General features: G+C 40.3%; 3 protein-coding genes across 3 annotated transcripts; 2 read left to right on the top strand and 1 right to left on the bottom strand.

The window, feature by feature from the left end:
- Window positions 1–1,301: 1,301 nt before the first annotated feature.
- Window positions 1,302–1,822, top strand: LOC105046265 (uncharacterized). Its single transcript, XM_010924806.4, has one exon. It carries the CDS (start codon window positions 1,337–1,339, stop codon window positions 1,619–1,621), a length of 285 nt encoding a protein of 94 aa, XP_010923108.1. The 5' UTR covers window positions 1,302–1,336; the 3' UTR covers window positions 1,622–1,822.
- Window positions 1,435–13,829, bottom strand: LOC105046264 (uncharacterized). The gene is made up of 24 exons (XM_010924805.4): window positions 13,516–13,829; window positions 13,067–13,438; window positions 12,790–12,851; window positions 11,809–11,946; window positions 11,422–11,697; window positions 10,944–11,030; window positions 10,100–10,201; window positions 9,962–10,027; window positions 9,322–9,432; window positions 9,180–9,241; window positions 8,966–9,010; window positions 8,740–8,813; window positions 7,526–7,593; window positions 7,364–7,432; window positions 7,156–7,253; window positions 6,973–7,054; window positions 6,810–6,888; window positions 6,389–6,476; window positions 6,164–6,317; window positions 4,895–5,086; window positions 4,687–4,746; window positions 3,882–4,192; window positions 3,192–3,297; window positions 1,435–2,501 (listed from the first exon to the last, which is right to left on the bottom strand). The coding sequence occupies exons 1-24, from the start codon at window positions 13,664–13,666 to the stop codon at window positions 2,448–2,450; spliced, it is 2,907 nt and encodes a 968-aa protein (XP_010923107.1). The 5' UTR covers window positions 13,667–13,829; the 3' UTR covers window positions 1,435–2,447.
- A 1,796-nt stretch (window positions 13,830–15,625) lies between these two features.
- On the top strand, window positions 15,626–21,377 carry LOC105046266 (26S proteasome non-ATPase regulatory subunit 7 homolog A). The gene is made up of 10 exons (XM_010924807.4): window positions 15,626–15,897; window positions 17,827–17,919; window positions 18,006–18,087; window positions 18,836–18,932; window positions 19,036–19,111; window positions 19,349–19,407; window positions 19,518–19,640; window positions 20,325–20,382; window positions 20,633–20,718; window positions 21,009–21,377. Exons 1-10 carry the CDS (start codon window positions 15,711–15,713, stop codon window positions 21,078–21,080), a joined length of 933 nt encoding a protein of 310 aa, XP_010923109.2. The 5' UTR covers window positions 15,626–15,710; the 3' UTR covers window positions 21,081–21,377.
- The last annotated feature ends 5,221 nt before the right edge of the window (window positions 21,378–26,598 follow it).

The raw sequence follows: 26,598 nt of genomic DNA, 5'->3' as shown, positions 1-26,598 counted from the left end.
TAAATGGATTTGGATCTTTTCTTTAGTGTCAATCTATTGCAACAGAAATCCATCTTTAAGTCGGATTGGCCGGAGCTGGATAGCGACCGTAGTTTGACAACGACGAGATGGTAGTGACGGGACCTGCAAGATAAACCCCCGACCGAAATTAGTTCTAATGAAGATCCTCCGATGCTCAAGTCAGATCTCTGGAACCAATGTAAAAGAACGAGCACCTAGGAAAAGAAATATTTTTATATCTTGAAGGTCCTCTGTGAGCTTCTATTTATTGACAGAAATGAAGAGCCATAAGAAGAAGAATTAGACGTTAGCCTTAACTTACTGGGCCATGAGGGTTAAAGATTAATCTTTTATGTTATGTCAGATAAAATCGGCTCAAGTACCATGGATCGACTAGTATCAAAATCAGATTCAATCTAACTTTTGTATTCGTCGGTTTTAATCAAAAAAAAAATTTATCCAAAAAAAAAAAAAGGATTAAAATTACAAACCAGCTTTTTGTGAACGTTGTTGTATCAGAAGCCAGTTATTTCTGATGACATCAACGATTTGCTCTAGCCCCGTCATCTTCTACAGAAGTTGGCTATACCATCTGCATAAAAGTTTGCTTCCCTCTCGGCGTGCTTTCAATCAACTGTACACTTTTTACCAAAAAATTAACTGTACACCGGGTTCCACTGAATATAAATACGATGCATCCCAACTTTGATAAAACCACCACCGATGCTAGATAAGGTGCATCTCTCCATGTAGCACTGACGCACATTAACAAAATCGGCGGAACTGTCACCTCCAAGAGCCGCTAGCTACCCGACAGCGTCTAGTCTAACAGGTGCCCCTGCCTCCCCGAGCTCAAAGCTAGGAGCGCGTGATCGACCGTCCGCCCTCTACAAGCTAGATGGACGGCTATAGCAGTGCAACGTGTCAGATTCCTGGCCTAGATCCAGGATCACCAATAGATGAGGCCGGTTCACCCACGACCGGAAATATAAACAATTTTTTCATTTCATGCAGGAGAAAACCCACAATTAAATGACATGAAAAAAACTAAAAGAAAGAAGAAAAAATAAAAATTCCAGAGAGATTTCCTCCCAGCCAGCTTGTGGTTCGGATAAGACGCTTGTGGCTGACTCGCGGCGCCAGGGCTCCCCAGCTATGGTAGATTGTGGGTCGTCAGATGATGATCAAAACACCATAGCAATTCTCCATCCAACGGTTCAGCTTTTATTACGATGTAGGCTGGAGCCCCTACGCTATATATCCAAATCTAAGACCAGAAAACAAAAAAGAGTGAGACCAAGGATAGAGAAAGGAGGGGGAGAGGAGGAGAGGGGAGATGGCTTCGTTCGGCATAATGGGTTTCGGAGCGGCAGCGGCGAGCGGGAGGGTGTTCGCGGCGACGGCGGCGAAGAGCACGGGGGGAAGCGGGGAGGAGAAGGGGCTGCTAGACTGGATCCTTGGTGGGCTGCAGAAGGAGGACCAGCTCCTGGAGACTGACCCCGTCCTCCAGAAGGTTGAGGAGAAGAACGGCGGTGGCCGCAAGTCCACCAACTCCGTCTCCATTCCCAACAACAAAAAGAAATCCGGCGGCGGGTTTGGAGGCCTCTTTGCCAAGAAATAAATAACTACCACGTTGAAGAAAACGCAAAACGCCCCCTCCCCTGCTCCTATGATGTCATCCGTCTCTACCCTATTCTGTCCCATCTGGTAGACGCAGACACATATTCTGCCTGATGTTCAAGTGAATGCTCTACTTCTTGTTCTGTATTTTTTTGAATATTCTAGCATAAATGAATCTCTGAAACAATTTGGTTCTGGAAAATTTGGAAATCTACTTCCTCAGTCTGGCATGCAATTCTACGGATAAGGTCATGATCAGTTAATTTTAAGATTACATTATGTATTCTTTCTCAAAGCAAGTACTCTAACGACCAATAAACAATAAATTTGCAAAACTCGGTATCTTTTCAGTTGAAGTGCAGAAGTTCGAAGGGTAAGCCACAGAGCAATTAAACGGTGGTTCCGCAAGATCTATTAATGTAAGCAGGAATCTACACCTCTAAAAATAATTTCGTTTCTTTTATTTCTCTGGCTGGGGGAGTTTTGAAGCTTCAAGCTGTTATCAACCATACTCGTCCAAAAATTGTTATTAACTATTATTACCCTTATAATTGCTCAAAAAGATATTACAGTCGTTGAAGCAAAAAAGTCAGATTCAAGGTTTTCAGTTGTACTGCTACGTGTTTAGACGACGACAAACTTGTACCAAGAAAACTCCTTAAATGCACTAAAATTATATTAGTGGAATCAACTGAGAGCACGAAATATCACACCCCCTAATTAGTGCCATTTGTGCATCAAAAGTTTAATAGACAAAAAGGAAATTACACTTACAAGTAAAACCTTGCATTTTTACATGAACCAGACCACCTGAAGGCAAATCATCACTAGATTAGCAGGTCACGGATTCTCACCGGTCTTTTCACTGCATTGGTGAAACCCTGCAACATTTCACATTTATAGAAGTTACAAAACCATCAATTCAGATTAGCTTCCATTAAGAAGGTCGGTAATAGTTGTCCTTTGGTCAGTAATAGTTGATGTAAAAGTTCAAAGAGTTGGCTGCAATACGCACACATGCACAGACATACACGCAAAAGACGTACTGCATTCGACACCCCACTACTGGTAATATCATAATGATATATTATTGGAAAACGGCCCTGAAATTTTCTTGAGTTCAAAGACCATGCTACATTCCGCACCCTTCTCTGGCAATATTTTACTGATATATTACTGAACATGGGACTAAAAATTTTCTTGAATCTGGACATGGAAACTTTTTCACGCCCCTCTTCATGGTCAAACCATCCAAAGGCATCAACCATTAACGGCGAGTGCATGGTTAATCTTAGCTAAAGGTATTTAGGAGGTAGGTTCGTGAACACATTAAATTTGGTTGTTATTAGCATCCCTTGAAAGATAACATCAATGCTGGGTGGCTACTCTCAGCTTCTCTTTTTCATCGGGGGAAAAAAACATCAATGCGATCAAGTTTTGCAAGCATACAATTATATAAGAGCTTAAGTTGCTTTGTTTTATTTTTTTTTTCTTTTGCTTCATTTACCACACAGCCCATAAATAATGTGAATCCAGCCCATAAATAAATTGCACCACCATAGTGTGCATACCTCATTGTACTTGAAAAGTAGTGGGCGTGCATCTCTTTCAGTAGTTGCTGCCTTTTGCAAAGCATCTCCAGACACCATGGAGTCTTTGCTGCCTTCTTTTCTAAACCTGTATCATTGAAGTCTGAATTACTAGAAATGAAATGCAGTCGGTAGTTTGTTTGGAGTGCATCCAAAATCATGGATTGAACTAGTACAACTAGTAAAATCAGAGATCTATATTTATAAATATCCAGAGTATCTTTAAAGCGGATCTCCCGAATCTCCTAGGAAGAAAAAAAAGATCTACGAGATGTGAACTGACCCACTTCAAAAATACTCTGGATATTTATGAATATAGGTTTAGCTTAATCTAATTTACTGGTTATACTAGTCCAACCCATGAATCCCACAAAATTTTCAGCCCAAACATCCAAACAAACTCATAGTGTTACATAAACCCTAAAGAAGTCAACATTATTATATGGAACTTGTGTAACATGGTCAGACAGACATTATCCTATTAATAATAAGTCAACATTATCATATGGAACTTGTGTAACATGGTCAGATAGACATTATCCTAATAATATATATATTAAACATGCTACTCATTGAAATATAAAATGCATTTAGTACTTACTGATGCAATTTTCCTTAAACAGAAATAAAAACTATTGATATTGGATGAAAGTTCCTGACCTAGAATATTACCTATCAAAGAAACCAGAAGGGTGACCAGAAGATTTTTTTGGATTTCCTGGACTTCTTAAATTCACACCAGAAGTTGGCAGTTTTTTGTTGACTTCTGAACTTGTCTTTGAAGCATCCTTGGATATCTCTTGCCTCTGAATCAAAGCTGCATTTAACTTGTTGCTGCCATCAACGGATGAAGATTCAGTCATATTTATCATTGGAATCACTTCAGCATTTATGGTAGCTGATGCTTGCTTCACACTGCTGCTTTCATCAGTTAGATTCATGGACCTTCCAGTGCTCTCTCGCAGAATTCTCTGCTTATCAACCTGCAAAGTCATTCTGCATGTATCAGGTGCAAAGTAAAAACTTGTAGGATGGATGACATTTAGCAGTCATGAACCTCTCTAGGTGCTGATTTACTTCAACCGGCAGTTTATATCTTATTGAATATGTAGTAGCACAATAAGGCAGCCTTTCAAGGAAAATTGTTCAGGACAGGAATATATATCACAAAGCAGATACATCGTCTCTGCAGGTATGAGATCCCATATCAGTATGTTGATCAACATTAATCAGCAATGATCCCTTACCAGATTAAAGGGGGAAAACAAAACTAGGTCACGAAAATTCTAATGAACGATGGCTATTGGATCTGGGCTAAATAATATTTTAAGATTGGTCTGTCTCCACAATAGACATGCAAGCTATGTCTATGCTTTGGCTTGTTATATCAGCACCCCTCAACATACAGGAAAAAACTTGCGCAGAGTAGGACAAAGAAAAGATTATGTTCTTGTATTAGTAAGTTACTTCAGCTTACCTCATGAACCAAGACCTGCCTCATGGCTGCAGAGAGTCCACAATGCTCAGATTGATAATCCTGTTAGTCAGAAAAAACCAACTTCTGGTTGGTACCTCCAACTCCAAGTGATAAGTCTTAGGTTCAATCTTGAGTGGTGGTGACTAACCACCCTCTTCTTTGAAAAAAAAAAGGTTATATAGCACATTAACAAATGGAGAGAGAAAACCTTAAATTTCACAAAGTCATCAATGGAGGGATCCAAACAAAGCACTGAAGCATCAGGAACTGCTCCATATTTATGGGCCTTTTGCGAAGGCTCAGGTTTTGAGTTTTTATACGTTACAGAATACGAAACCATGGTATCTACTAGTTGGGCAAGATCATCCTTTTCTTTTTCTGATTGTAAATGCAATGCCACCTGAAAAAGGATAAGCAAAATTTTTCATGAATTTGAACGAAGCAAAAGAAAATATTAAGTGCATTACCTCCTAAGACCCAGACTAATCTGACTCAATGGATGAAAGTGAAAATATGCAGACCAGAATAAGAACCTTATTATATAGAAACCAAAATTATATTCACAGAGCAAAATAATGTAAACAAGTAACCTCAGACACATCATATATGTCATTTGTATAAAGCTCCTACATTCTTTCTCTTGGTGCAAATATTTGTTGACTTTTGCAACTTTCTTCATTTTCTTATTAAAAAAGAAATATACAGAACTTGACATGTATGCTCGTAAAAATGCTCCACTTCAAAGTAAAAAGCAACAGCAAGCTTGCATAAAACACCAGTTCTAACAGGAGACTTGCATTGGTTGAAATTTTGATGCTGAGTTTAAAACTAAGTGCATCTAAGATACATAATGTTGGATAGACCGCATTTTTATGATGTCATACTTGGATTTTGATATAATTATTGAATGCAACAGCTGATTTCACCTAACCAACTGAAACGGCTTGATTATGAAAACCTTGGGCCTGACAATTTTCAGCTTTTTCCAACGAACAATTATCTGATTTTAGTAACTGGTTACCAGGTTCTCCCTTATGAGCACTTGTTAGTTGAGGTTCTTATGAGGTGCAGACTTAAATAAGCTTGAATGATTAAGAATTAGTTGATGGTTCTCATTACCAAATCATAAATATGATACAAATACAGGTTCAACCAGAACACCATATTAACAAAGAAGAGCTCTCCTAGTAGACTGAATCTCTTGCACATACTACAACACCTATACAAGAAAGAAGCAAATGGGTAATACTGCATGTATTTAAAATATATTGAGACTTCAAATGTTAGAGTTTATTGAATAGTGGAAGGACAAAAATTCATGCCAAACAAAGGCTAATAAAAGTTGTCTAAACTTGCACCACATTTGTCTTTCTTTTTCATTATGTCTTGGTGGCACCATAAAATCTGCCTTTGAATAAATGAAACATCCCAATGTCAACCAAGGTCAAAATACATAAAATGTGAATCCAGAAATTACCGGCCTCAAAATTGGTGGTGTTAAAATATGTAAGAATGGAGAAACAACATCTTGTACAAAAGACTTGATCGATAGATGCCTTGAAATAGATGGCACAATTTTGTTTTGCCAAGTCTTCAGTAAGTCTTTTTTCTCCATAAGCATCACTCGATATCTGCAGTATTTATCAGGAATTAATTTAATAAAATATGGCAAAAAATTATAAGATTGGTTTAGATAAAGTACCTTTGAAAGGTCTTTGGCCATTCAATGTTTGGTTTCTCGACTTGTGCTACCAGGCGGCTAATAGTTATTGCAATAGGAGGTTGATGGACTGGAGGATACAGCTAAAAGCATGTCAATCAAATGACTGTATATATAAATACAGTGATCGTACCATAAAGCGACGTCTGTTGTGTCATGCGTGTGTACATACACACAGATATATGTGCATACATCCACATATATATGTGTGTATACACACAACACAAGTTGGTGAAAATATACAACATGACATATATATGTATATACATACATATGTGTGCGTATGTACTTACACACATATACATGTGTGTGTATTTACACATACAACCCATTCCGGTTCTTGTAAAAAAAGTTGATGGAAATGCATGCATGCATATGTATATATATCAGATTGCGATCTTACCATGGAGTGACATCTGCTGTGTCCGCATGACATACTGAAGTAATGAATCAGAAACACCCAGTATGTCAAGACATTTAACCTTCAAGTTACAAGTTACAGTAATTAAGCATATGAATGCAAAAATTCAAGATCACATAGAAATGATGAGGACAGAGAAACTTACGGTCTTTTGCATCAGTGGATCATGATAAGGGAGATGCAAAAGGTTTTCATAAATACCATCCACAGTCAGTTCATATTCACCACTGTTGAGTCAGCTTGGATAGTGAAAAATTTAGAAACACAACTATATACATTAGACTATGAGAAGAAAGTACACATTTTACCAGAATAACCATTATCTTACCGGTTAGATATGAGAGAGTACAGATAGTCAAAATCTCCATGTCCACTGCAGCCACTCATGGATTTCTTTTCGCACTTCAATTTTCTCTTCTGCAAAATCTATATTCAAGGAAATTACCTTAAAAAAAACAAAGATTAAACATATATGACTATGGTATATACTAATGAACAACTCAGATAAACATCACTGGCTCATGGCATGTTCATACCTCCTTCCACACATCAAAAGCGCTTCTTGACATGTCCTTCCGACCTACTACTTGGGAACCAACCTCCAACTATGTCATAATATAAAAGCTCATTAAAATGAACCATCTATGGATCACCGAGATGTCTTAGAGAAAAGAAAAAGATCTTTGCTGTTAACTTACAATGTTGAGGGCTTCTTTCTTCTTATTCAGAAATTGAAGTGTGTTTAAGCATGAACGGATGTCACATTCTGCAAAAGATATATGCATGTAATCTAAAGTACATTTCTTAAGGAAAATAGGAAACAAATATTTACAACAGTCAAAAGTTCATAATCAAATATATACTTAACAGCCTTGAAGCAACCTACCAGGCCTATCTAATAGGGTCCAACTTACCGCCCACCCAACCTGCTCATAGGATATGGGTGGATTGAAGCTTTATGATTTTGGGTTGGGGATGGGCTCAAGAAAAGCCAAACTAACCTCACGTTGGATTGAGTTAGGGTTCACCTTCAACCCCTAACTCAACCCAAATCTGAGCCAGTCAAAAGTTCATAATCAAATATATACTTAACAGCCTTGAAGCAACTTACCAGGCCTATCTAATAGGATCCAACTTACTGCCCACCCAACCTGCTCATAGGATATGGTTGGATTGAAGCTTTATGATTTTGGGTTGGGGATGGGCTCAGAAAAACCAAACTAACCTCAAGTTGGATTGAGTTAGGGTTCACCTTCAACCCCTAACCCAACCCAAATCTAAGCCAACCAAACCCAACACAACTTAACTGACCCAATGCAATTTATAAATAAATAACTATGCATCTTTGGCCACAAAGGAAGGGTTATTAATATGCACCTTTGGCACCCATTGATGAAAACTTACAACCCTCAAGCTCACAAGGAAAGCTTAACTGGAGAATTAAGAATTTGCCAGAATTATGAGTGTGATGGCCAAAAGATTAGCTAGAGCTGAACATGTTATTATCCAGTGGGCATGCTCATCAACTGATACTCCTTCCTCTCGAATAAGTTGCAGAATTGCAAGTGTAAGATGCTAGTTTTCTCATACAAACCATCTTATTCATGTTCGGAGATTTTGCACAAGGCTATAGCTTAGCTCTATAAATACATTTCTTTGATAAATATGTCCCCGTAGCCCCCTCCAGAGTGTTTTAAAGAGAAACCAAGAAGGTCAATCAAAAACAATAGCCTATTATGAATTCATGAACATATGCATGAATGCAATTAGGGGGTAGCTGAGATCACGACTATCCATCAATTACACCCTTTAGATCAGTTGCTGATGAGTCTACTTTAGTTGAAGAACCAGAAAAGTAGATCATAGAAGAGCTACACAATTGTTGGAATTTAGCCAAAAAAACAAACCTTACCAGTATATTCAGCCAGTGCAGAAAGAGCTATTGTACTTGTCTTGAATCCTTCTTTTTTGCAGATATATTTAAGCCTACCATAACCAATGTTCATAGATGATGAGAATGTTAGTAAAGACAAGAAAAATGGAAGATACACTGTCTACTATTATGCTAGAACGATATAAAAGAAAATAAATATCATCAAAATCACAATATTGATCAAAGATTTTCCAAATCTGACAACCTGTTCACAACACGGTTAACTGTTGGCTGAACAAATGTGTGCACCCTGTAAAGTAAATAAAATACTCCTTGTCAGGTGATATAGTAAAGATTTTTCATTGGCAACTAAATGGAAATATTGGCATTTTATAAAATTATTAAAGGCATTAGATCAACAAAAATAAGAACCAAATCATAAATTTAGCAACAATACTGACGTAAATACAAGAACTCACTTGGCCACTTGTCTCAATGGCCTCAAAGCTGGGGCATAGAGGTCATTGCATATGCAAATTACCTGCACGAAATTTAGGTCGTTGATATATTGGGATGGTAAAGTAAACAAAATCAAATGATCCCCTCTACTGCCATTCTTACAGGCCTAGACAATGCTACTGCTTTGCGTCCTTTTCTTGAAGAAGCCTTTCCTGGTTGAGCTTCCTGAGTAGCATTTCCTTTGTCAGCAATGGATTTCTTTTCAGCAGCCCACTACAAGAATGAGACAAATTTACTATTTGAAGAAATACACAGCAGCAAGATAGTGCCATCACATGGACTTCTTATTAGAAAATTGGTATTCCAGTTAACTGCATAGATGATACAGTGATCGTACGACACTATGCGATTGTTCATACATCTTTTCAGGTTCTCCATTGCTTTATTCTTAGTTGATGTTTGAATGGCTCATAAGCTACCTAGTAGTTCTTGTTTCTGACTCTATTGTCATTCCTTGTTTGGACTCATTTTACCTGCACAATGCTCGATAAATGTGTTTGGACCCTCTTTCTCACCCAGCATTCTGGCAAAGAATTACTACAGTGAAATCATGGCTACTCTACCCACAATTCATTAGGAAGACCAAGTAATTACATGTATGAAACAACATAGAGAAAGCATTTATTGTCTTTATGTCATATTTAAAAATTTAAGGATACAGAACAATCTAGACAAATATTAATTGTTACACAATACTTCACAAATAATAAAGGAATTACCAACAAATGAAAAGAATATATACCATTTTCAGAATCACCTCCACTGCACCCTTTCCTTCACCAAGTGCTCCATCAATTTCATCAATTACCTGCAAAGTAGAAGAAGTAGTTAATAATGTTATGTTATAAACATATCCAAAGCTTTGCAAAGATAAACTCACCAAACACTTTGGCTTGGAGTCAGGCATCACAGAGTTCATCTGCACCACATCAAGAATTTTAGATTCAATCATTGAAGTTGAACGATCATCACTTGCATTTATCTGCACCAGACATTTCTTGTGAGTCAGACTGTGTAAGAAATCTGATATTAAGTTCAGACCACAATCAATTGTGAGCAATATTTGCAGTTGCATGCACATTATTTGTAAGTCCTTAAACTATTATGCACCTTAGTTTGTAATATTGCATCAACTTGCCTCTCATACTAGTTGATACTTATGTACCATTTAATGCAATAGTGCATGGTTCTCACGTGCATAGACAGCAAGTAAAAGCCAGTGAACCAACAGACATGCACATAAACACTAGCATGGCCCATTAATCTCATTGTATTAGGGAACAAAATCTCAATGCTTCAACTCGTAGATCCTTTTCAATCATGGTAGTGCAATACAAGATAGCCTTGTCTTTGATGATCTTCCTCTTGTCAAGTCTGACTTGCTTTTCCTCTTATATATTACTAACAGTAAGAAACCCTGTCAGTCACCAAAGTCCAAAGAGTTCCCTATCATGTTCATGTTTTTTTCGTTTGTGGATTTTTTTCCTTGGGCAAATAGATGCAGCACTTATGAAATCATTTCTCCTTAAAGAACACCTTGTGATTGACTCATATATTCTGAGACTTGCTACTGTGATCTCTACTTGCCATCAAGCCACATGATGGATATGTTCAAATTTATGCTTTGCCTTCAGAGTGGAAGGAACAGCTCCAACACTTGTTAACAATCAACTTCTGAAATAGTCTGTGGCATAAAACAATAAAGAGATGATCAAAGCCCAAACCTCGACAACACGGTATCCACAATGCTTAGCAGCTACATGTGCAAGTGTGGTCTTTCCAAGCCCTGGTGGACCACATAGTAGAAGCACCTGCAGAAGTAAAAAACTATGTTTGTTGATGACTTTGCAACTAATTGGAAATCCTCCAGGCATTTTTGCATGGATTTGAGTAGATCATTTTTTTTTTACATGACATGTAGAAACTAGAAATAATAGGTATCATAAACTGCTATGGGAAAAGAGAAATAACACATCAAGCTTTATAAAACAAAACTGGAGTCTTGGATTATGTTCTTTGCTTTTTGTTTCTTTTAGGCATAACTTTTTTGATAGGCAATTTAAGCCTGGTTGGAAACTCTACCAAAATTGGCTTACCCCTCTGGGAAAAAATGACATATCAACTAAACCATTAACATCCAACACAGCAAAGCATAGAATTAAGTTTGAAATCCTAGGCCATGATTATGTATGTGGCACCCACCTTTTGTTCTGGCAGATGGTTGACTGGGGACTTTCTGCTCGATAATTCAGATACACCTTTCAAATTGTTATTTTCCCTATCAAAAACATCTGAAGATTTGAAATTTTGATTGCTGAAAAGAGCTCCCCTTTTTGTGCCAAAGAAGCTTTTGAGATTGGAAAATTTCTGATGTTGAACCGAAGAATGTCGTCGTAAAGCAGATAAAACATCATCAGTGGTAGCCCTAATTTGGGATCCAAACACAGAGGAATCCCATTGCTTCAACCATAAAAGTACCTGTGCAAAACAGTAGCATATGAAGTTCCAATCAAAGATCAGTTACGATTGTGAAGTACCTTATATTCATTCTGTAGATTAATTACACTTTCGCACAAAGATCATTCATACCTCCCTATTTGTCTGTTCATCACTAAGAAGTTCTGTGAAAGACTTTGGAGCATATTTCTCTACCCAAAGTTGTTCATTGACTGTCTGACTTGTAGAATGGGTTTGATGTATTGGTGAGTCAAAACTTGTTTGCAAAGCCTTCAGAACCAAAACAACAATGTCTTAGGACATATATCATAATAAACTAGCTAATAATGTGATAAAGAGAAATGAAAAGAATCAGGAAACCAATCTCAGATATAAACTTATAGTAGTTAAGCCATTCTTGAACCACTTATAGTAGTTAAGGCATTCCTGAACCAGTTTCTATTTAGGCACTAGCATCTATAAGTGATAATATTACCATGAAGGCATGAAGCAAAATCATGGATAGCAACATAACTATCTTAATAAGATTGTTTGGAACTTTCCTGACTTCATGTAAAGGAGAGCATTGAAAAATACAGAAGATCTAAACTAGTCACTAGATAATATCCAGCTTCTTGCACCAGAATCTAACAAGATGATTATTTCATATTGTTAAAGCAACCAATTCATATTGTTACAGCTAAGTATTCAAATACTAAGCTATGAGTTAAGAGTAATGTTCAGAGACAAATTAAGCTTGAGGTGAACTAAATTCTTCCAATAATACTAGTTCATTAATGTGTACATAAGCAAGTCTGCTTTTCATGGTGTTCTAGTTTAGATCTAAATAATAAAGATGAGTCCAACGATGCTATCACATCAGCTCGTGCTCTACCCTAATGCAAATCATCCCGGTCTTCTTAACACATGGATTAAAGAAACAGGATATAAGATCCTCATGATGAGGTGGATTAGAAACAGGATTGGTGATGCCATCGATTTTTTTATTATTATATGTATTTTTCAACTTTCAAACCTATATTGTTTTTCCATTTTATAACCACTATCTTGGTGACAATTAATAATATTGAAGAAAAAGTGACTTCCATACGAAGTCCATGTAAAGAGTCATACCTTTGCTAAAGCGTCTTGCTCCACTCTTCTGCTTAATATACTGATAGGTTCTGAAAGAAGGTCTGCGCAAAAACGCAACAAATTTGATGAAATAACTACATATCGATCAGCTTAAGCAAATGTCGTCGAACTAGTCATCAGAAAAGGCAAATGCAATTAAGGTGAGGTAATGTTTTTTTTTTTTTTAAAAAAAAAGCATGATCAATAAGCAATGGATGCAGCAATCACCACAAAAAGGATAACAGCAAACAAGAAGAAAACAGAATTTCCGACTGACAATTAGCAGGCTTTTCTCGTATTAGCTTCCTCTGGGTTCCACCCATCTCCCCCGAGCTCATCTTAGCATAAACCCTGTCTCCACAGGGCCCGGTCACCGGCATGCTCCCTCCCTCGATCTCCGAAGCAAATCGGGAAATAAACTTCTCCTCGGCAACATCCGGCACTGCAACATCCCTCTCAGGTGTCGCATCAGCCGCCGCCACATCCTTTGGTGGTGAGTACCGAAGCCACTCCTCATCGCTATCATCTCCCGATGCTCTTCTCCTGACCCCTCTTTCATCGTCAGCAAGTACCCCTTCCAAAGCCGCCGCCGCTTCCTTCTCTCGAGGCCGCTTCTTGCTGGTCTGGATCTCGATTGTTGTGGGTGGATCTGCAGAGAACACGTTAAGGAAGGGGTTCGCAATAGAAGAGGAATGTCAATTCTAATTGTGAGATTGATGGACGCACCTGAGGCTTTCCGTCGAAAGACCTCTGTGAGATCTTCTGCTTGATCTCCTCCGGCGACTTCTTCCACCACCGTGTAATCTTCTTCTTCGGAGAAAAGAGCGTTGGTCTCGAGCCATTCGAGCTCCTCGGGAGCTGGGATGTCCATCTCCATGTCCGCTCCCGGCAGTGCTCCGATGCCCTAATGAATCCTACCAAATGAGGAGCGAGGACCGGACCGGACTGACCAGGCGGCGCGGCCAAAGGCGGATCAGATACTTTGGCGGGAAAAGAAATGATAGGGTAAAGTAGGTACTTGAGAGAAGTTGTTGGGCTGGTCCAATTGCTCCTAATGGCCCGGATGGGTAGCGGGGAGCGAGCATGATAATGTTTGGGCCTTTCATAGCCGGCAGACAGAGACTACCGGTGGGCATTTACTCCACACGGTTAGGCACATTTTCCGAAGAAATTCTTTGCACCACAGCGGTGTAAAAAATCTGACATGGAACACGTCGTGTTGTCCAACTAAAAAATCTGATCTTCTGTACCACTCGTGGTGCATAAAAAATTTATCTTAGGTGGCATTTGATGTATTATCAGATAATAATAATTTAAATAATTTTATAATTTGAATCACCTATAATTTGAATAAATTATCGATAATATTGATTATTATATTTGATTTACACACCTAACATTATAATAAAATTATTAAAAATTTTAATTGATATATTTAATATAACAATCAGATTATTAATAATAAAATATCAAATTCTCAAAATATCTTTATTATTAATTTAGTATTTTAAAATATTTATATTTAAAATTTTAATAATAAAATTATTATATAAAATTATTATTTTTTAATTAAATAATCAAATTATTTTATTTTTTATTATTTTTTAATATTTATGATTATTATTTTTATAATTTTTTTTATTTATTTTTTCTTCTTGTTCTCCTTCTCTCGTACAGCACACCCCGACCTCCCCTCCCCCCCACCCCCGGCCATCCAGCACCTCCCCACGCCGTCGCACCTCTGGCATTGCCCTTGGCCGTCTGTGCCTCCTCCCACCCTCTATACCATCCTCTGCCCCCCGATAAATCCACACTCTGTGCTCCCTGCAATCGCCTCCATTGTTGCCCTCAGCCATCCCACTGGAGGCAGTGTTGATGGAAGAAGGCAGCAAGGGTCAGGAAAGAGATGGCCAATCGGCTGTCTTCTTTTTCCATGCACGATCATCTTTTTGAGACCGTCGGATCTCAATAGACCAACAATTTCTCCTTGATTGCCGATGGCTATTGTCAAGGAGATGACGGCAACCTATCGATCAACTAGTTTCCAGCCGCCACTAATTAGATTTTGTAGAGGAGGGCGTCGGTTTTGGTCCCTCCTCTTTTCGCTGTCCATTGTGAGCAAGAAGATCGTGGGATAGGTGGTGGTGGTGGAAAAGATGATGGCGAAGGCCACGATGGCAGCGTAGGAGGCAGTCCTACTATCGGAGGCACGAGTGAGCAATGGGTGGTGCCGCATGGGGATGGGAGAGGGAAAGAGAGCAGTTTCATTTAAAAATTGTATTAGAAGATTATTAAAATAATAATAATTTGGATAGCTATTTTTTTTTTGATAATTGAGATTATCTTATAAGAAATAATTTAAATTATCAATCTAAAAAATATATCAAATATGATAATCGATGAGATCATTAAATTGTCAGAAATTTGAATAAATTGTCAGTCCTACTATCGGAGGCACGAGTGAGCAATGGGTGGTGCCGCATGGAGATGGGAGAGGGAAAGAGAGCAGTTTCATTTAAAAATTGTATTAGAAGATTATTAAAATAATGATAATTTGGATAGCTATTTTTTTTTTTGATAATTGAGATTATCTTATAAAAAATAATTTAAATTATCAATCTAAAAAATATATCAAATATGATAATCGATGAGATCATTAAATTGTCAGAAATTTGAATAAATTGTCAGCTATCAAACGCAGCTTTAGTTATCAGGGTTGGAAGTCTAAACCCCGAGGCCCAATCTCTGACCAGGCCGGCCCATTGAAAGATCTCGGGATAGGGTCCAGAGACGTCCGCAGGCCGAGAGTCGACGGTGAATTTATGCGATCCGTGGAGTGGAGCGGAAGAAAGGCATCCGGAGCGGCAAGGAGAACGAAGGCTAGAAAGGCGACCAGAGAAAAGAGGAAAGAGGGGCAAGGGATGGACGTGGTGAAGGCGCAGCAGATATCGGGGCGGGCGATCGAGAAGGTGATCGTGCACCCGCTCGTCCTGCTGAGCATCGTCGACAACTACAACCGGGTGGCCCGCGACTCCCGCAAGCGCGTAATCGGCGTCCTTCTCGGCTCCTCCTTCCGCGGCACCGTCGACGTCACCAACAGCTACGCTGGTATTCTTCATATATTTCTTTTTACAAGCGATGATTATTTTGTTTTGTGATAATATACCCACCGCCCCTTTCCCAGGTCCATCTAAGAAGACTAGGTTTAGGGTTCAGCTATCAAAAATTCGATTTTTTTTTTCAATGTAAATTAAACTTTCCTTTCGTGATTTCAAAGAAAATACGAGTTTTGTGGCTAGGGCTTTGATTTAGGGTTTCTTTTGTGTTCCTTTTATCAATTTGCTCAAGTGGATTATCCTGACTGTCCGTGCCAGATTTGCAGAATCTCAATCACTAACAGTTGGCTCTGACGTTTAAGAAACTGTTGGTATACTGCCTAATGATGTTTCCTGAAGATCTTAGACTTCACCAGATTAACTTCTACTCAGTGTCCATCGTTGGAAATTTTGTTGATGATGTTTAATAGTCTTGGATCTCTCGCCTTCACTGGCTCATGAGTCACTGATTCTTGCAATATATGGGATGAAAGCTTGATTATGAGTGTAATTTATGAGGAAAGATGATGAAATGTTTCCACATCTGCATTGCAAGGAGCTGGTGGATTTCGAATATGAGCTGTTTGTTGTTTTGTGGCTTAAGATTTTGGATATTTAAGCATCACTTAGGTGGAATATTATGTGGGAGGGGAGGATGGATGGAAGAAAGTATTTATGCATCATAGAATGTGTGATATGGAAGGCCGTGTTTTTCTTGAAGCTTGAGTTTTAGTTCAACCAGGAACCTGCCTGTTCTGGCTTAGACTGTCAAAACCTGCTTTTGTATATCCTGTAATCTGATGATCTGGAAGTTTGTAGTGCATCTATTCATTTAGAGTAATTTAAAACTTTGTACATCTTTGGCTGTACAGAACCTCTTCGTTTTGGAATAAAATCTGGTGACTCTGTGTAAACACAGATGTCTCCTTGGTTTGTCAAAAAAAAAAAGAGAAAAAAAAGAAAAAAGAAAAAAGAATGTGTGATATGGAAAGAGAGATCTAAACATGTTTGGATTTCACTACGCATTCCCTCTATCTCATTGGTTCCCACACTCTCAATTGAATAAAATCCATTCAGACATTTGGAGGGAAGACGGTCTTCCTGAACTAGTGATTTTACTAGAATGTGTTGCTTACAGGGAAAATCAAGGTGGATTTTCTGTGTAAGCGAGGAGACAGGTTTGCATTTCTTTTTTATCGCATACATATGTGCAACACAATCTTGGCTAATGTATATCTGGTGAAAAAGTTAATTTGGATATATTAGATCTTATAGTTATATTGGATATTTTAGTCATTAGATTGATGGTAAGACATATTCAACATTGCAAATGCAAAGTTTGTGTGTCAAGTGATGATCATATAATATTTAAGCTGGTCAAGTGATTGCAAAATCATCTAAGGTGCTTAAATGGCTTAGCAGATCAAACTGAATTTCTTGAAATTTAAGGTGGTATTACTATTCAGCATAGCGATTCATGTGTTTAGGAAACTACCATTATGGCATAAGTTGGCCATCAGTTTTGATATAGGGCTTGTGTGCTATATGCATTACTTTGCTGGCACTCCTTCCACTTTGCCAGTTTTTGTAATTATTCTCTTGTCTATATTTTTAACTTTCTTAGGGGATCAGATGTTTTACAACACCCCTCCTTTTCTTTTAATGCTCATCTATGTTGCACAAGAAGTTATGGTATCACTTAACTGCTAAATATCCAATCTTTCAGGCAATTGTTTACACTAAAGTTCTTATATGATGGGTAAAAAATTTGTATTCTTAATTCTTCACTGAATTGTTAATTTGTATCAGTTATTTGTCAGGAAAAAGGTTCCATGCACATTTACTGTCAAACCTTTTTCTTTGAAAAAAAGAAATCAGTTCCTGTCCTGTCAAAGGCTTTAAGCTGAGCAATTTCACTAATACCTCAATGCTGATTTTGCAGTGCCTTTTGAAGAAGATGAGAAAGACCCAAGCATCTGGTTTCTTGACCATAATTACCATGAATCAATGTTTGCAATGTTTAAAAGGATTAATGGTACCCCTCTGTATTCCACATTCTGTGATTGATCCTTATAAAATTTCTTTACTTTCTGCTTGAATCCACACCTACCTTTCTTTCAGCGAGGGAACATGTTGTTGGTTGGTACAGCACAGGCCCAAAATTACGGGAAAATGATTTGGATATTCATGCGTTGTTCAACGAGTAAGATAATAGAACCTTTTTTAGATCCTTTTTTATCTTTTGACTTAGATATTAATGCATTGTTCAATGGGTGAGATTATAGACCCTTTTTTATCGTTTGACTTTTTGATTTTTTAAGAATTGTATAATGTTTTAACTGTGAGACTTTCTAGATTCCTTGTTAGATATCCAAATGTTTTTTGCTTTCTGCATAGAAATTAAATGGTGTTCCTTCCTTCATAATTAAAACAGTATATAATGACTAATTTCCAGTGTCAACTAATAGTTTGGTTGGAGGATGGCGATACTAATTTTTCTAATTTGTCACCTTGGTCGAGCCTTCAAAATATTATGCAAAATCTGAGTTGTTTAGTTTTCGCCTTTCAATTTTAATGTTGTCATGCTTTTTGCCTTCCCTGTTAAGATTGGTACCTCATAATGATATCAGGTGCAGTTCTTTCCTTACATGGGACTGAGTCATGGTTTATCATATTCCTGATATGATCAGTGTGTTCAGAAAATCTTTGTAAATATCAATTCGTAGGGATTTAGTAGTATACTAACCAGCATTTGTAGTTTCGTCTTTGCTTTATTTGCTTATCCTCATCCATTATCTGTAACAATGTATATTATGATACTGAACCTTGCACAATTTTCTCTACCATCTTTGCATGTTTTTCTTTTAGTCAACCCCAAATGTTTGTCTTTAGATCCTATCATATAACTGACCTGTGTGGTTGAGTTTCAACTTATGCTTCTGGTTTTCCAGTTACGTTCCCAATCCTGTATTGGTGATTATTGATGTCCAACCTGTAGAGCTGGGAATACCTACCAAGGCATACTATGCTGTTGAAGAGGTGAAAGAGGTAAGCAAACCCAGTGGGGTGGAATTTTTCAGGATATGGGCTTCACTGTATGCTGCATATTGGTAGTGTAGGTACCTTGTTATAATTTTTAGATTGTTTACAGAATGCCACTCAGAAAAGTCAGAAGGTGTTTGTGCATGTGCCTTCAGAAATTGCTGCTCATGAAGTTGAGGAAATTGGTAAGCCTATGCTATTTTTTTTTAACAGAAACTGTTGCAACCACCTTCCAAATGTTTCAAATATTTTCTCTGTGCAGCTCCCGAAGAAAATCTGAATGTCTGCCTTTCTATTTGTGCATGGAAAGAAACCTTTTTTTTTTTGCCAAAATTTATCTTCTCTGTGTAGCACTGACTTCACCTTGGATTCATATGTTGATTGACATATGACACTGGTTTTGTAACTGAATGTATTTATAGGAGTTGAACACTTACTGAGGGATGTGAAGGATACAACCATCAGCACTCTTGCTACAGAGGTAGTTTTCTTTATAGGAATGCCTTAGTTTTAGGGGTTCCAGTTTAAAGGTTTGGAAATGCATTTTTATACAGTTAGTTTAACCTTCTGATGCTGTTATATTTGATACAGGTTACTGGCAAACTTGCAGCCTTGAAGGGGCTGGATGCAAGACTTCGTGAGATTCGTGGTTATCTGGATCTTGTCATTGATGGAAAACTTCCACTAAATCATGAAATTTTGTACCATTTGCAGGTACGGCTTTCCTTGGCTTCTGTCTGTCATCCTTCTGTTGAGTCCCATTCATCATAGTGCACACATTTAGATGCATATTTGTCTTTTCCATACCAAATACAAAGTAGGTGATTATTTTTTGATATGAAAAAGGATAATCTCTTCACATGCTTCTTCCATTATCACCTTCTTGTGTTAATACGGAAGCTCCAGCATCACCCAGGCATGTTGCTCAATTACTTACAGTTCAGCTAGTGCTTTGATATGTTCAATAGTATTTGTATTGTCAGTTTTTTTTTTTGAGAATATTTACTGTTTAACTTTTTGTAAAGGTATTTGTTATCTTCTTTTGATTATTGTTTATAAGAAAGTCTGTTTGAAGCATATGTATGACAGCTATAGCGTGGACCTGTCATCTTCCATTGTATTGTTACGAGTACATAACCATATTATAACAAAAGATTACCTGTTTAAATGTCAGGCATATTCTTCGTTTCTCCTTTCTACTTTCGTGTTCATTCCTTTATGCTGTCAAGCTAAGAATCCACCCTATGACTCATGTTTGCAAATTGAAACACTGTGCAGCTTATAATGCTTAGCCATAGACCAATCCTCTCCCCCCTCTCCAAAAAAATGATTTCTTGAAACTGTTCTCCTTTGTCATTTAAATCTTTTTGGTTCTTACAAAAGTATTTCTACTTGCAGGATGTATTCAATCTACTTCCAAACCTTAATGTGAGTGAATTAGTCAAGGCTTTTGCAGGTAATGCTACTTTGTTATTGACAAATAAGTGGTTGACTTTGTCCCGAACAGTTACTGTGTACATTTTTTCTTGTACCGGACCATACTGCCTAGTATGCAGCATACCATACCAATAGGTACCGTTAATCTGTTCTGGTATGGGGTATACCATTTGGGTAGTGGTATGGAGTCCGGTACCAAGATTGGAAATCTTGATTACATCCCTCTAATGATAATTTTTTAATTGGATCTATTCTTTACGTTGTTGCAGTAAAAACAAATGATATGATGCTGGTTATATACCTTTCTTCCCTCATCAGGAGTGTCATCGCACTTCACAACTTGATAAACAACAAAGTAATTCGTTCTCTCCCTTTTTAATTTTATGTAGCATGTAGTACAGTTTTCAGCTGATAACGGCCTTTGACTTGTTTAATATGATAAATGCCGATTAATGTGATATTTATGACCTCTCTCTCTCTCTCTCTCTCCCTCTCTCTCTCTTTTTGTGCACTCACATACACCTTTGTTTTTCTCATATAATTTGACGATATGATATATAACATTGTTATCTTGGATGGAACCTATGATTTTTTTAATAACTAGTGCAATAAATATCTAAGGTTGGCTATATGTATATATACCAGATGCTGAACAAGGAACATGAGAAAGCCGAAGACTCCAAGCCCACTGTTGTACCAAGTGCAGCAGGAAGCTAGAAATCATCTGTTGGTGCCATGCTGTGGATTTGTTGAGACAGTCTTTAAGTCAATCTAGAAATCATCTATTTTGTGTACTGTTGCGCAGAGATTGTGTAAGGTTTAACGTCTTTATTGGTTTCATTTGTTTTGGTATTAGGCTAAGAGATATTTTTGATAAGGTTTTATTTTTTTAGTGTTTGATCATTTTTCTAATTTTTAAGTTTGATCCTTTAAAGCTATATGTCATCAGAGGGTTGCAGAAACTGAGGTGTATGTCTGCTACCATAATACATGTTGTGTCGAGTTCCTATGGAAGATGGCCCCGTGTTTACCTGATATGTTATTTTTAGCTGGGATGTCATATTTATTCCACTACCGGTTAAAACTTCCAATCAGATGATTGGTAAGCGGCTGCATCAGGTGTTACTGTTTGTAGCATATCCATGATCTGCAGCACGCAAAGATAGAATTAAACTTTGTAGGCGTGTACGCTGTCTATGAAGCTTCTCTCGAGAGTGCAATTTTTTTTTTTTAATTTTGTTAACATAAATAAGTGAAAAAAAATAGCCGCATGCCAATCTGGAGAAATACCGGACTCCAGGTTTCAGGCGCTGCACAAAGATCAAGCACAGGCACTGTGGCACAGCCGCTTATCAAAGTGAAACGGTGTGCGGCTGCTTTTGGGCGTGCTTTAAGATTCGTATTGTTATCTTTTTGGTGTGATTGCTGGCAATCCGGGCTGCTATTAAAGCCGTCGAGGTGGTGGAAGATGGTGAATGAAATGCGAGACCATTCGAAGGTGAAGGGTGATGTTCGGTCAGAGATGAGTTGGAAGGGGGTTATACAGGGCAGACACTGCAGGTTTCATCAGATCCGTCATTAAATGAGGTGAAGGAGCTCATCCGGTGGTTTTCGGGGCTTGTGATCCCAGCAACGGTCTTTTGGGACCATTTGGCGTGGTGGGAGGTGACTGTAGTGGTTGGCAGGAGTCTTTGGCAGTGGGTATCATCGGAACTGATGTTCGGTCAGAGATGAGTTGGAAGGGGGCTATACAGGGGCAGACACTGCAGGTTTCACCAGATCCGTCATCAAATGAGGTGAAGGAGCTTATCCGGTGGTTTTCGGGGCTTGTGATCCCAGCAACGGTCTTTCGGGACCATTTGGCGTGGTGGGAGGTGACTGTAGTGGTTGGCAGGAGTCTTTGGCGGTGGGTGTCATCGGAACTGATGGCTAGAGAGTTTCGGTTTTGGAGAGCGATCAAAGATGATATCACGGTGTACGAATTGGAGAGGGAGCTGCCTCACGGTGTTCGGATTGGAGAGGAGGCTGCTCCTCTTCCGGTTCGAGGATAGCTCCCTTTCGATTTGGGGAGGCAGTGGAGCGAGACTTGGTTCTCTGACTGCCATGAACGGTGGCAGGGCGGGCCATTGCCCTCGAGCCATAAAGGTAGGGTTTTTTTTCGGCGGAAGTGGTGATTTTAACGGTTTTGGTGTAGGTGCGCCTCCCTCGGCTTCCGACAGAGTATTGAGACATGGAAGCTATTCGGGAGGTGTTGCAGCTTGCAGGCAAGCTGGTGTTCCTCGATGAGTGCACGGTGGACCTACAGTGACTGGGGTTTGCCTGTGCATGCATCAAAATCAACCTCGGCCGCCCATTGCGACCGGAGGTTCTGGTTCTGAGACTAGTCGGCCCTTTTTGGCAATGGTTTGTCTTCGAATGTCTTGATGGAGTTTGTCTCCATTGTGGATATTTTCACTTGTCGAAGGAGAGTTGCTGATTGGGAGATGGTGCTACGGTGGTGAGGCTAGCTCCGAACAACCTTTTTCGATCGGAGGAGGTGGTTGGTAACCAGAGGACGATGGGTCCCCCTCTTGGACTTTGGTTGCTGGCCTCTGTCGGTAGGAGTTGAGGCAAGGGAATGGGGCAGACGGGACAAGGACGATGATTGGGTTGACTAGGCCCGAGTCGCTAATGAGTCAACCTGGACCGAGACGTGTGGAGACTTGCTCAGACCAAGCGAAGGTGGTGGTTGGAGATGATGGTTGAAGCCAGCCGACGAAGGTCGCGTGGCAAAGATCGCTCGGTCGGTCGCATCTGGATCCAACGGCCAGGTGATTGGTGGGGGGTGTGGCATTGTTAGTAGAAGGCGGGGGGCATGTTTCGAGCCCGAATCCGTTCGTCCTTTGGCCGATCAGGGGCCTGCGAGAGGGGTCAGGCATGCGTTTGCGAGGAGCACTGTGGTGGATAATCTAGCCCAGCCAAAAACGGGCAAGGCGAGTGAGGAGAAGTAGGCATAGGTGGTGGGCCAGCTCAAGTGAGCCCGGCCCCATGAACCAGATGTAGGCCGGGCTCTAGTAAAGCCCAGTAGCCATGATCTAGGTCTGGAGGGGCCCAAAAAATGTGGATCAAAGAAAAATAAAGGGAAAGGAAAAGCTGTGGCCTAGTCACCCACGGATTTGGAGGAGTTAGTGGGCTCTCAAGGTCTTGGAGTCTTCATCTTCGCTGGCAGGGACACGATGGAGGCGGAGCTAGGCCCATTGGAGTGTGGAGGAGTGAGTTGGGAGCCTGGTGGCCCAATGGAGGCAGAGGTGTCGGAGTGAAGGGTCGAGCTTATGATGGTGGGCACCCCACCAGTGAGGATGGTGACTAAGGGCCTGGAGCACATGCAGGTGTCAGATGCTGATCAGGACCTCACTCATGAAGCTACAGTAGCTAGGCTCAGGCAAGCTATCTATGATGAGGGGACGGCCGTTGAGATGGAGGAGCCTTCGGATGTTGTGGCTGTGGTGGACTCTTTTAGTGAGAGGGGTATGAACGCTGGCTCATTTCCTAATGAGTCTTTTCCATAAAGATTCTGCTCTGAAATTGTCGAGAGGTGGAGAAGCCCTCCTTTCGGTTGACTTTCAATTGGTTGATCCAGTAGCATGGTCCTGATATTTGTGTGCTGAGTGAGATCCCCCTCTCTGGGGCTGGACTGGCTCGGACCAGATGGAGGATCCCTTTGGCCTGGAGTTCCTATGCTGTGGAGTTTCAGGAATTGTCGGGAGGCATCCTAGTGATGTGGTGTCGAGGCTTGATTCGAGTTGATGCATTTCATAAGTGTGAGCAGCAGGTGATCTTTGTCGTCACGGATCAGTCTGGGCAGCCCTGGCTTCTCTCTGATGTCTATGCGAGCACCGAGCACAGGAATCAAAGGGTGCTCTAGGCAGAGATCTTGAGACTCCTGATGTAAAGCTTGTCTTCTCTGGTGGCTAACAACTTTACTTTCATTATCGGCTCCCATGAGAAGCGAGGCGGCAGGCAGGGGAGGGATAGTATTGAGTCTAGGAAGTTTAAAGAGTTCATCAATAGCACTGGGTTGATCGATCTCGGATTTATAGGCCCGAGGTTCATCTGATGTAACAGCCAGCATGGGTCTGCTCGGATCTGGGAGAGGATTGATCGAACACTGACTTTTGCTAATTGGATCCAGCGCTATCCGAGGTTTTCTGTTCAGCACATATTGAGGATTGTTTCGGATCACTGTCCCATTCTTATTTCAACAGATCGCCTGGACCGACTTAAGGCCCCTTTTTGGTTCGAGACGTTCTGGATCTTTTATCCAAGATCTTGAGACTTGGTTCAAGAGGTATGGAGGATGTCGATCCATGGAGATATGAGGTACAGGATGACTCGCAGGCTGGAGCTGGCCAGACGTAGACTCTTTAGTTGGAACCACTTGTAGGTGAGTAACATCTTCTGACGGATTGAGTAGGTCGAGGCTGATATTGAGGAGCTGCAGCTGAGGGAAGATCGAAGAGGTGGCTTACTTGAGCCTGAGTTGGAGGCACTGCGCGGTAAACTTTCTGAGCACCACTCTCTTCTGAGGTAGCAGGAGATCTTATGGAGGTAGAAGTCCAGGGTCCAGTGAATTCGAGAGGAGGATCGGAACACCAGATTCTTCTATTAGTCCACCATGATTTGGAGGTCCGCCAACTGCATTAGGCAGCAACGGAGGAGTGAAAGCAGTGTCGTGGATGATAGTACAGAGATTCGTGCAAAGATCCCTAATTTCTTCAGGAATCAGTGGATGAGGTTGTTGGGTGAGGACTATCCCATTCCGGGTGCTCAACCGATTGTCCGTATCTTCGTGCAAGAGAATGAGATTTTGACTAAATCAGTATCTTCTGAGGAGGTGTATGGGGCCCTTTGGTCTCTTGGAGAGGATAAAGCCCTAGGACCTGATGGCTTTCCTCCACTTTTTTCGACAGTACTGGTCGATCATCCGAGAAGAGGTAGTGGAGGCGGTGCAGGTGGCCTTCGAGTCTAGAGGCATTCCGATGGTGTGAAAGTGGATCCTTATTATCCTCATTTCGAAGCGACCGGATGCTTCAATTCCTGAGTACTTCAGACCCATCAGCCTCTGTACAACCCTCTACAAGGTATGTGAGAGGGTTCTAGTTAGGCGGCTGAAGCCGTTGATGCCTCGTCTGATTAGCCCGAAGCAGGATGCTTTTGTTGGAGGTCGGTCTATCACCGACAACGTCTTGCTTTCCCAGGAGTGTATGCATGATCTCCAGAGAGCTCCATATCGCAGCAGTCTTATGGCCATCAAGCTGGATATGGAGCAGGCATATGATCAGATGAGTTGGACTTTCCTCCGACGGATGCTTCAGAAGTTGAGTTTCGAGGAGGGGTGGATTGCTTGGATCATGGACTGCATCGAGCGCCCAAGCTTTGCCATCCTCGTTAATGGCACCCCGACAGAGTTCTTTCTTTCTTCTGTGGGCCTTCGTCAAGATTGTCCTCTCTCTCCCTACCTATTCATTTTATGCGTTGATGCCTTATCCAGGACGTTGAGAGCAATAGTTCAGGGACAGGCCCTGGAGCCGTATTGGCCTACCCCTGGTGTCCAGCTGCTCTCGCACCTTCTCTTTGCAGACGATTGCCTCCTCATCAGGCGTACTTTCGCCCGAAATGTAAAGCATTTTGCCTCCATTGTCAGGGTCTACTGCTGGACGTCCGAAAAGTTGGTCCATATTCAGAAGTCTGCAGTTATTTTTAGCCTGAGGATGAAAGCCTAGGTCAAATCAGTGATCAGGGAGATCCTAGAGATTCGGGAGCGATCAAAGATACTGACCTATCTCGGGGTTCCGATCATAGGCTGTCATTTATAGTGGACTGAGTGAAGACTCTTGGAGCAGTAGATTCAGGAGCATCTTCAGGACTGGCAGGCCAATGCCCTCTCTTTCATGGGTAGGATCACTCTGGTGAGATCAGTGCTGAGCTCTGTTCCTGTTTACCTCCTGACCCATACGGTTGTCCCCATTGCTTATATCAGAAGGATGGAGCAGCAGTTTTGTAACTTTCTATAGGGATCTGGCTGCGATCGTCACTGGATCCATCTGCTATCTTGAGAGGTGGTATTTCAGCCTATGCGGGATGGTGGCTTGGGAATCCATTCCTTACTGATGAGGAGGGAGATTTTGATTGTCAGACATGCTGCCATATTTTTGATCCAGTCGGACTGCTTGTGGAGCAGGATGATGAGAGCTTG

This window comes from Elaeis guineensis, chromosome 5 (genome assembly GCF_000442705.2).
Source record: "Elaeis guineensis isolate ETL-2024a chromosome 5, EG11, whole genome shotgun sequence".
In the NCBI taxonomy this organism is placed as follows: Eukaryota; Viridiplantae; Streptophyta; class Magnoliopsida; order Arecales; family Arecaceae; genus Elaeis; species Elaeis guineensis.
The sequence above is the reverse complement of the archived record's forward strand: the minus strand, read 5'-3'. Positions and strand labels throughout refer to the sequence as shown.

What these genes read in the sequence shown, in the direction of transcription:
- LOC105046265 (XM_010924806.4), top strand. Translation starts at nt 1,337, where the DNA reads ATGGCTTCGTTCGGCATAATGGGTTTCGGAGCGGCAGCGGCGAGCGGG.
- LOC105046264 (XM_010924805.4), bottom strand. Translation starts at nt 13,666, where the DNA reads ATGGAGATGGACATCCCAGCTCCCGAGGAGCTCGAATGGCTCGAGACC. An exon ending in CCATTGAGACAAGTGGCCAA is followed by an intron (nt 9,011 to 9,179) that starts GTGAGTTCTTGT and finishes TTTACTTTACAG; the next exon opens with GGTGCACACATTTGTTCAGC. An exon ending in ATCCACTGATGCAAAAGACC is followed by an intron (nt 6,889 to 6,972) that starts GTAAGTTTCTCT and finishes TGTAACTTGAAG; the next exon opens with GTTAAATGTCTTGACATACT.
- LOC105046266 (XM_010924807.4), top strand. Translation starts at nt 15,711, where the DNA reads ATGGACGTGGTGAAGGCGCAGCAGATATCGGGGCGGGCGATCGAGAAG. An exon ending in CGTCACCAACAGCTACGCTG is followed by an intron (nt 15,898 to 17,826) that starts GTATTCTTCATA and finishes CTGATTTTGCAG; the next exon opens with TGCCTTTTGAAGAAGATGAG. An exon ending in CTGTTGAAGAGGTGAAAGAG is followed by an intron (nt 18,933 to 19,035) that starts GTAAGCAAACCC and finishes GATTGTTTACAG; the next exon opens with AATGCCACTCAGAAAAGTCA.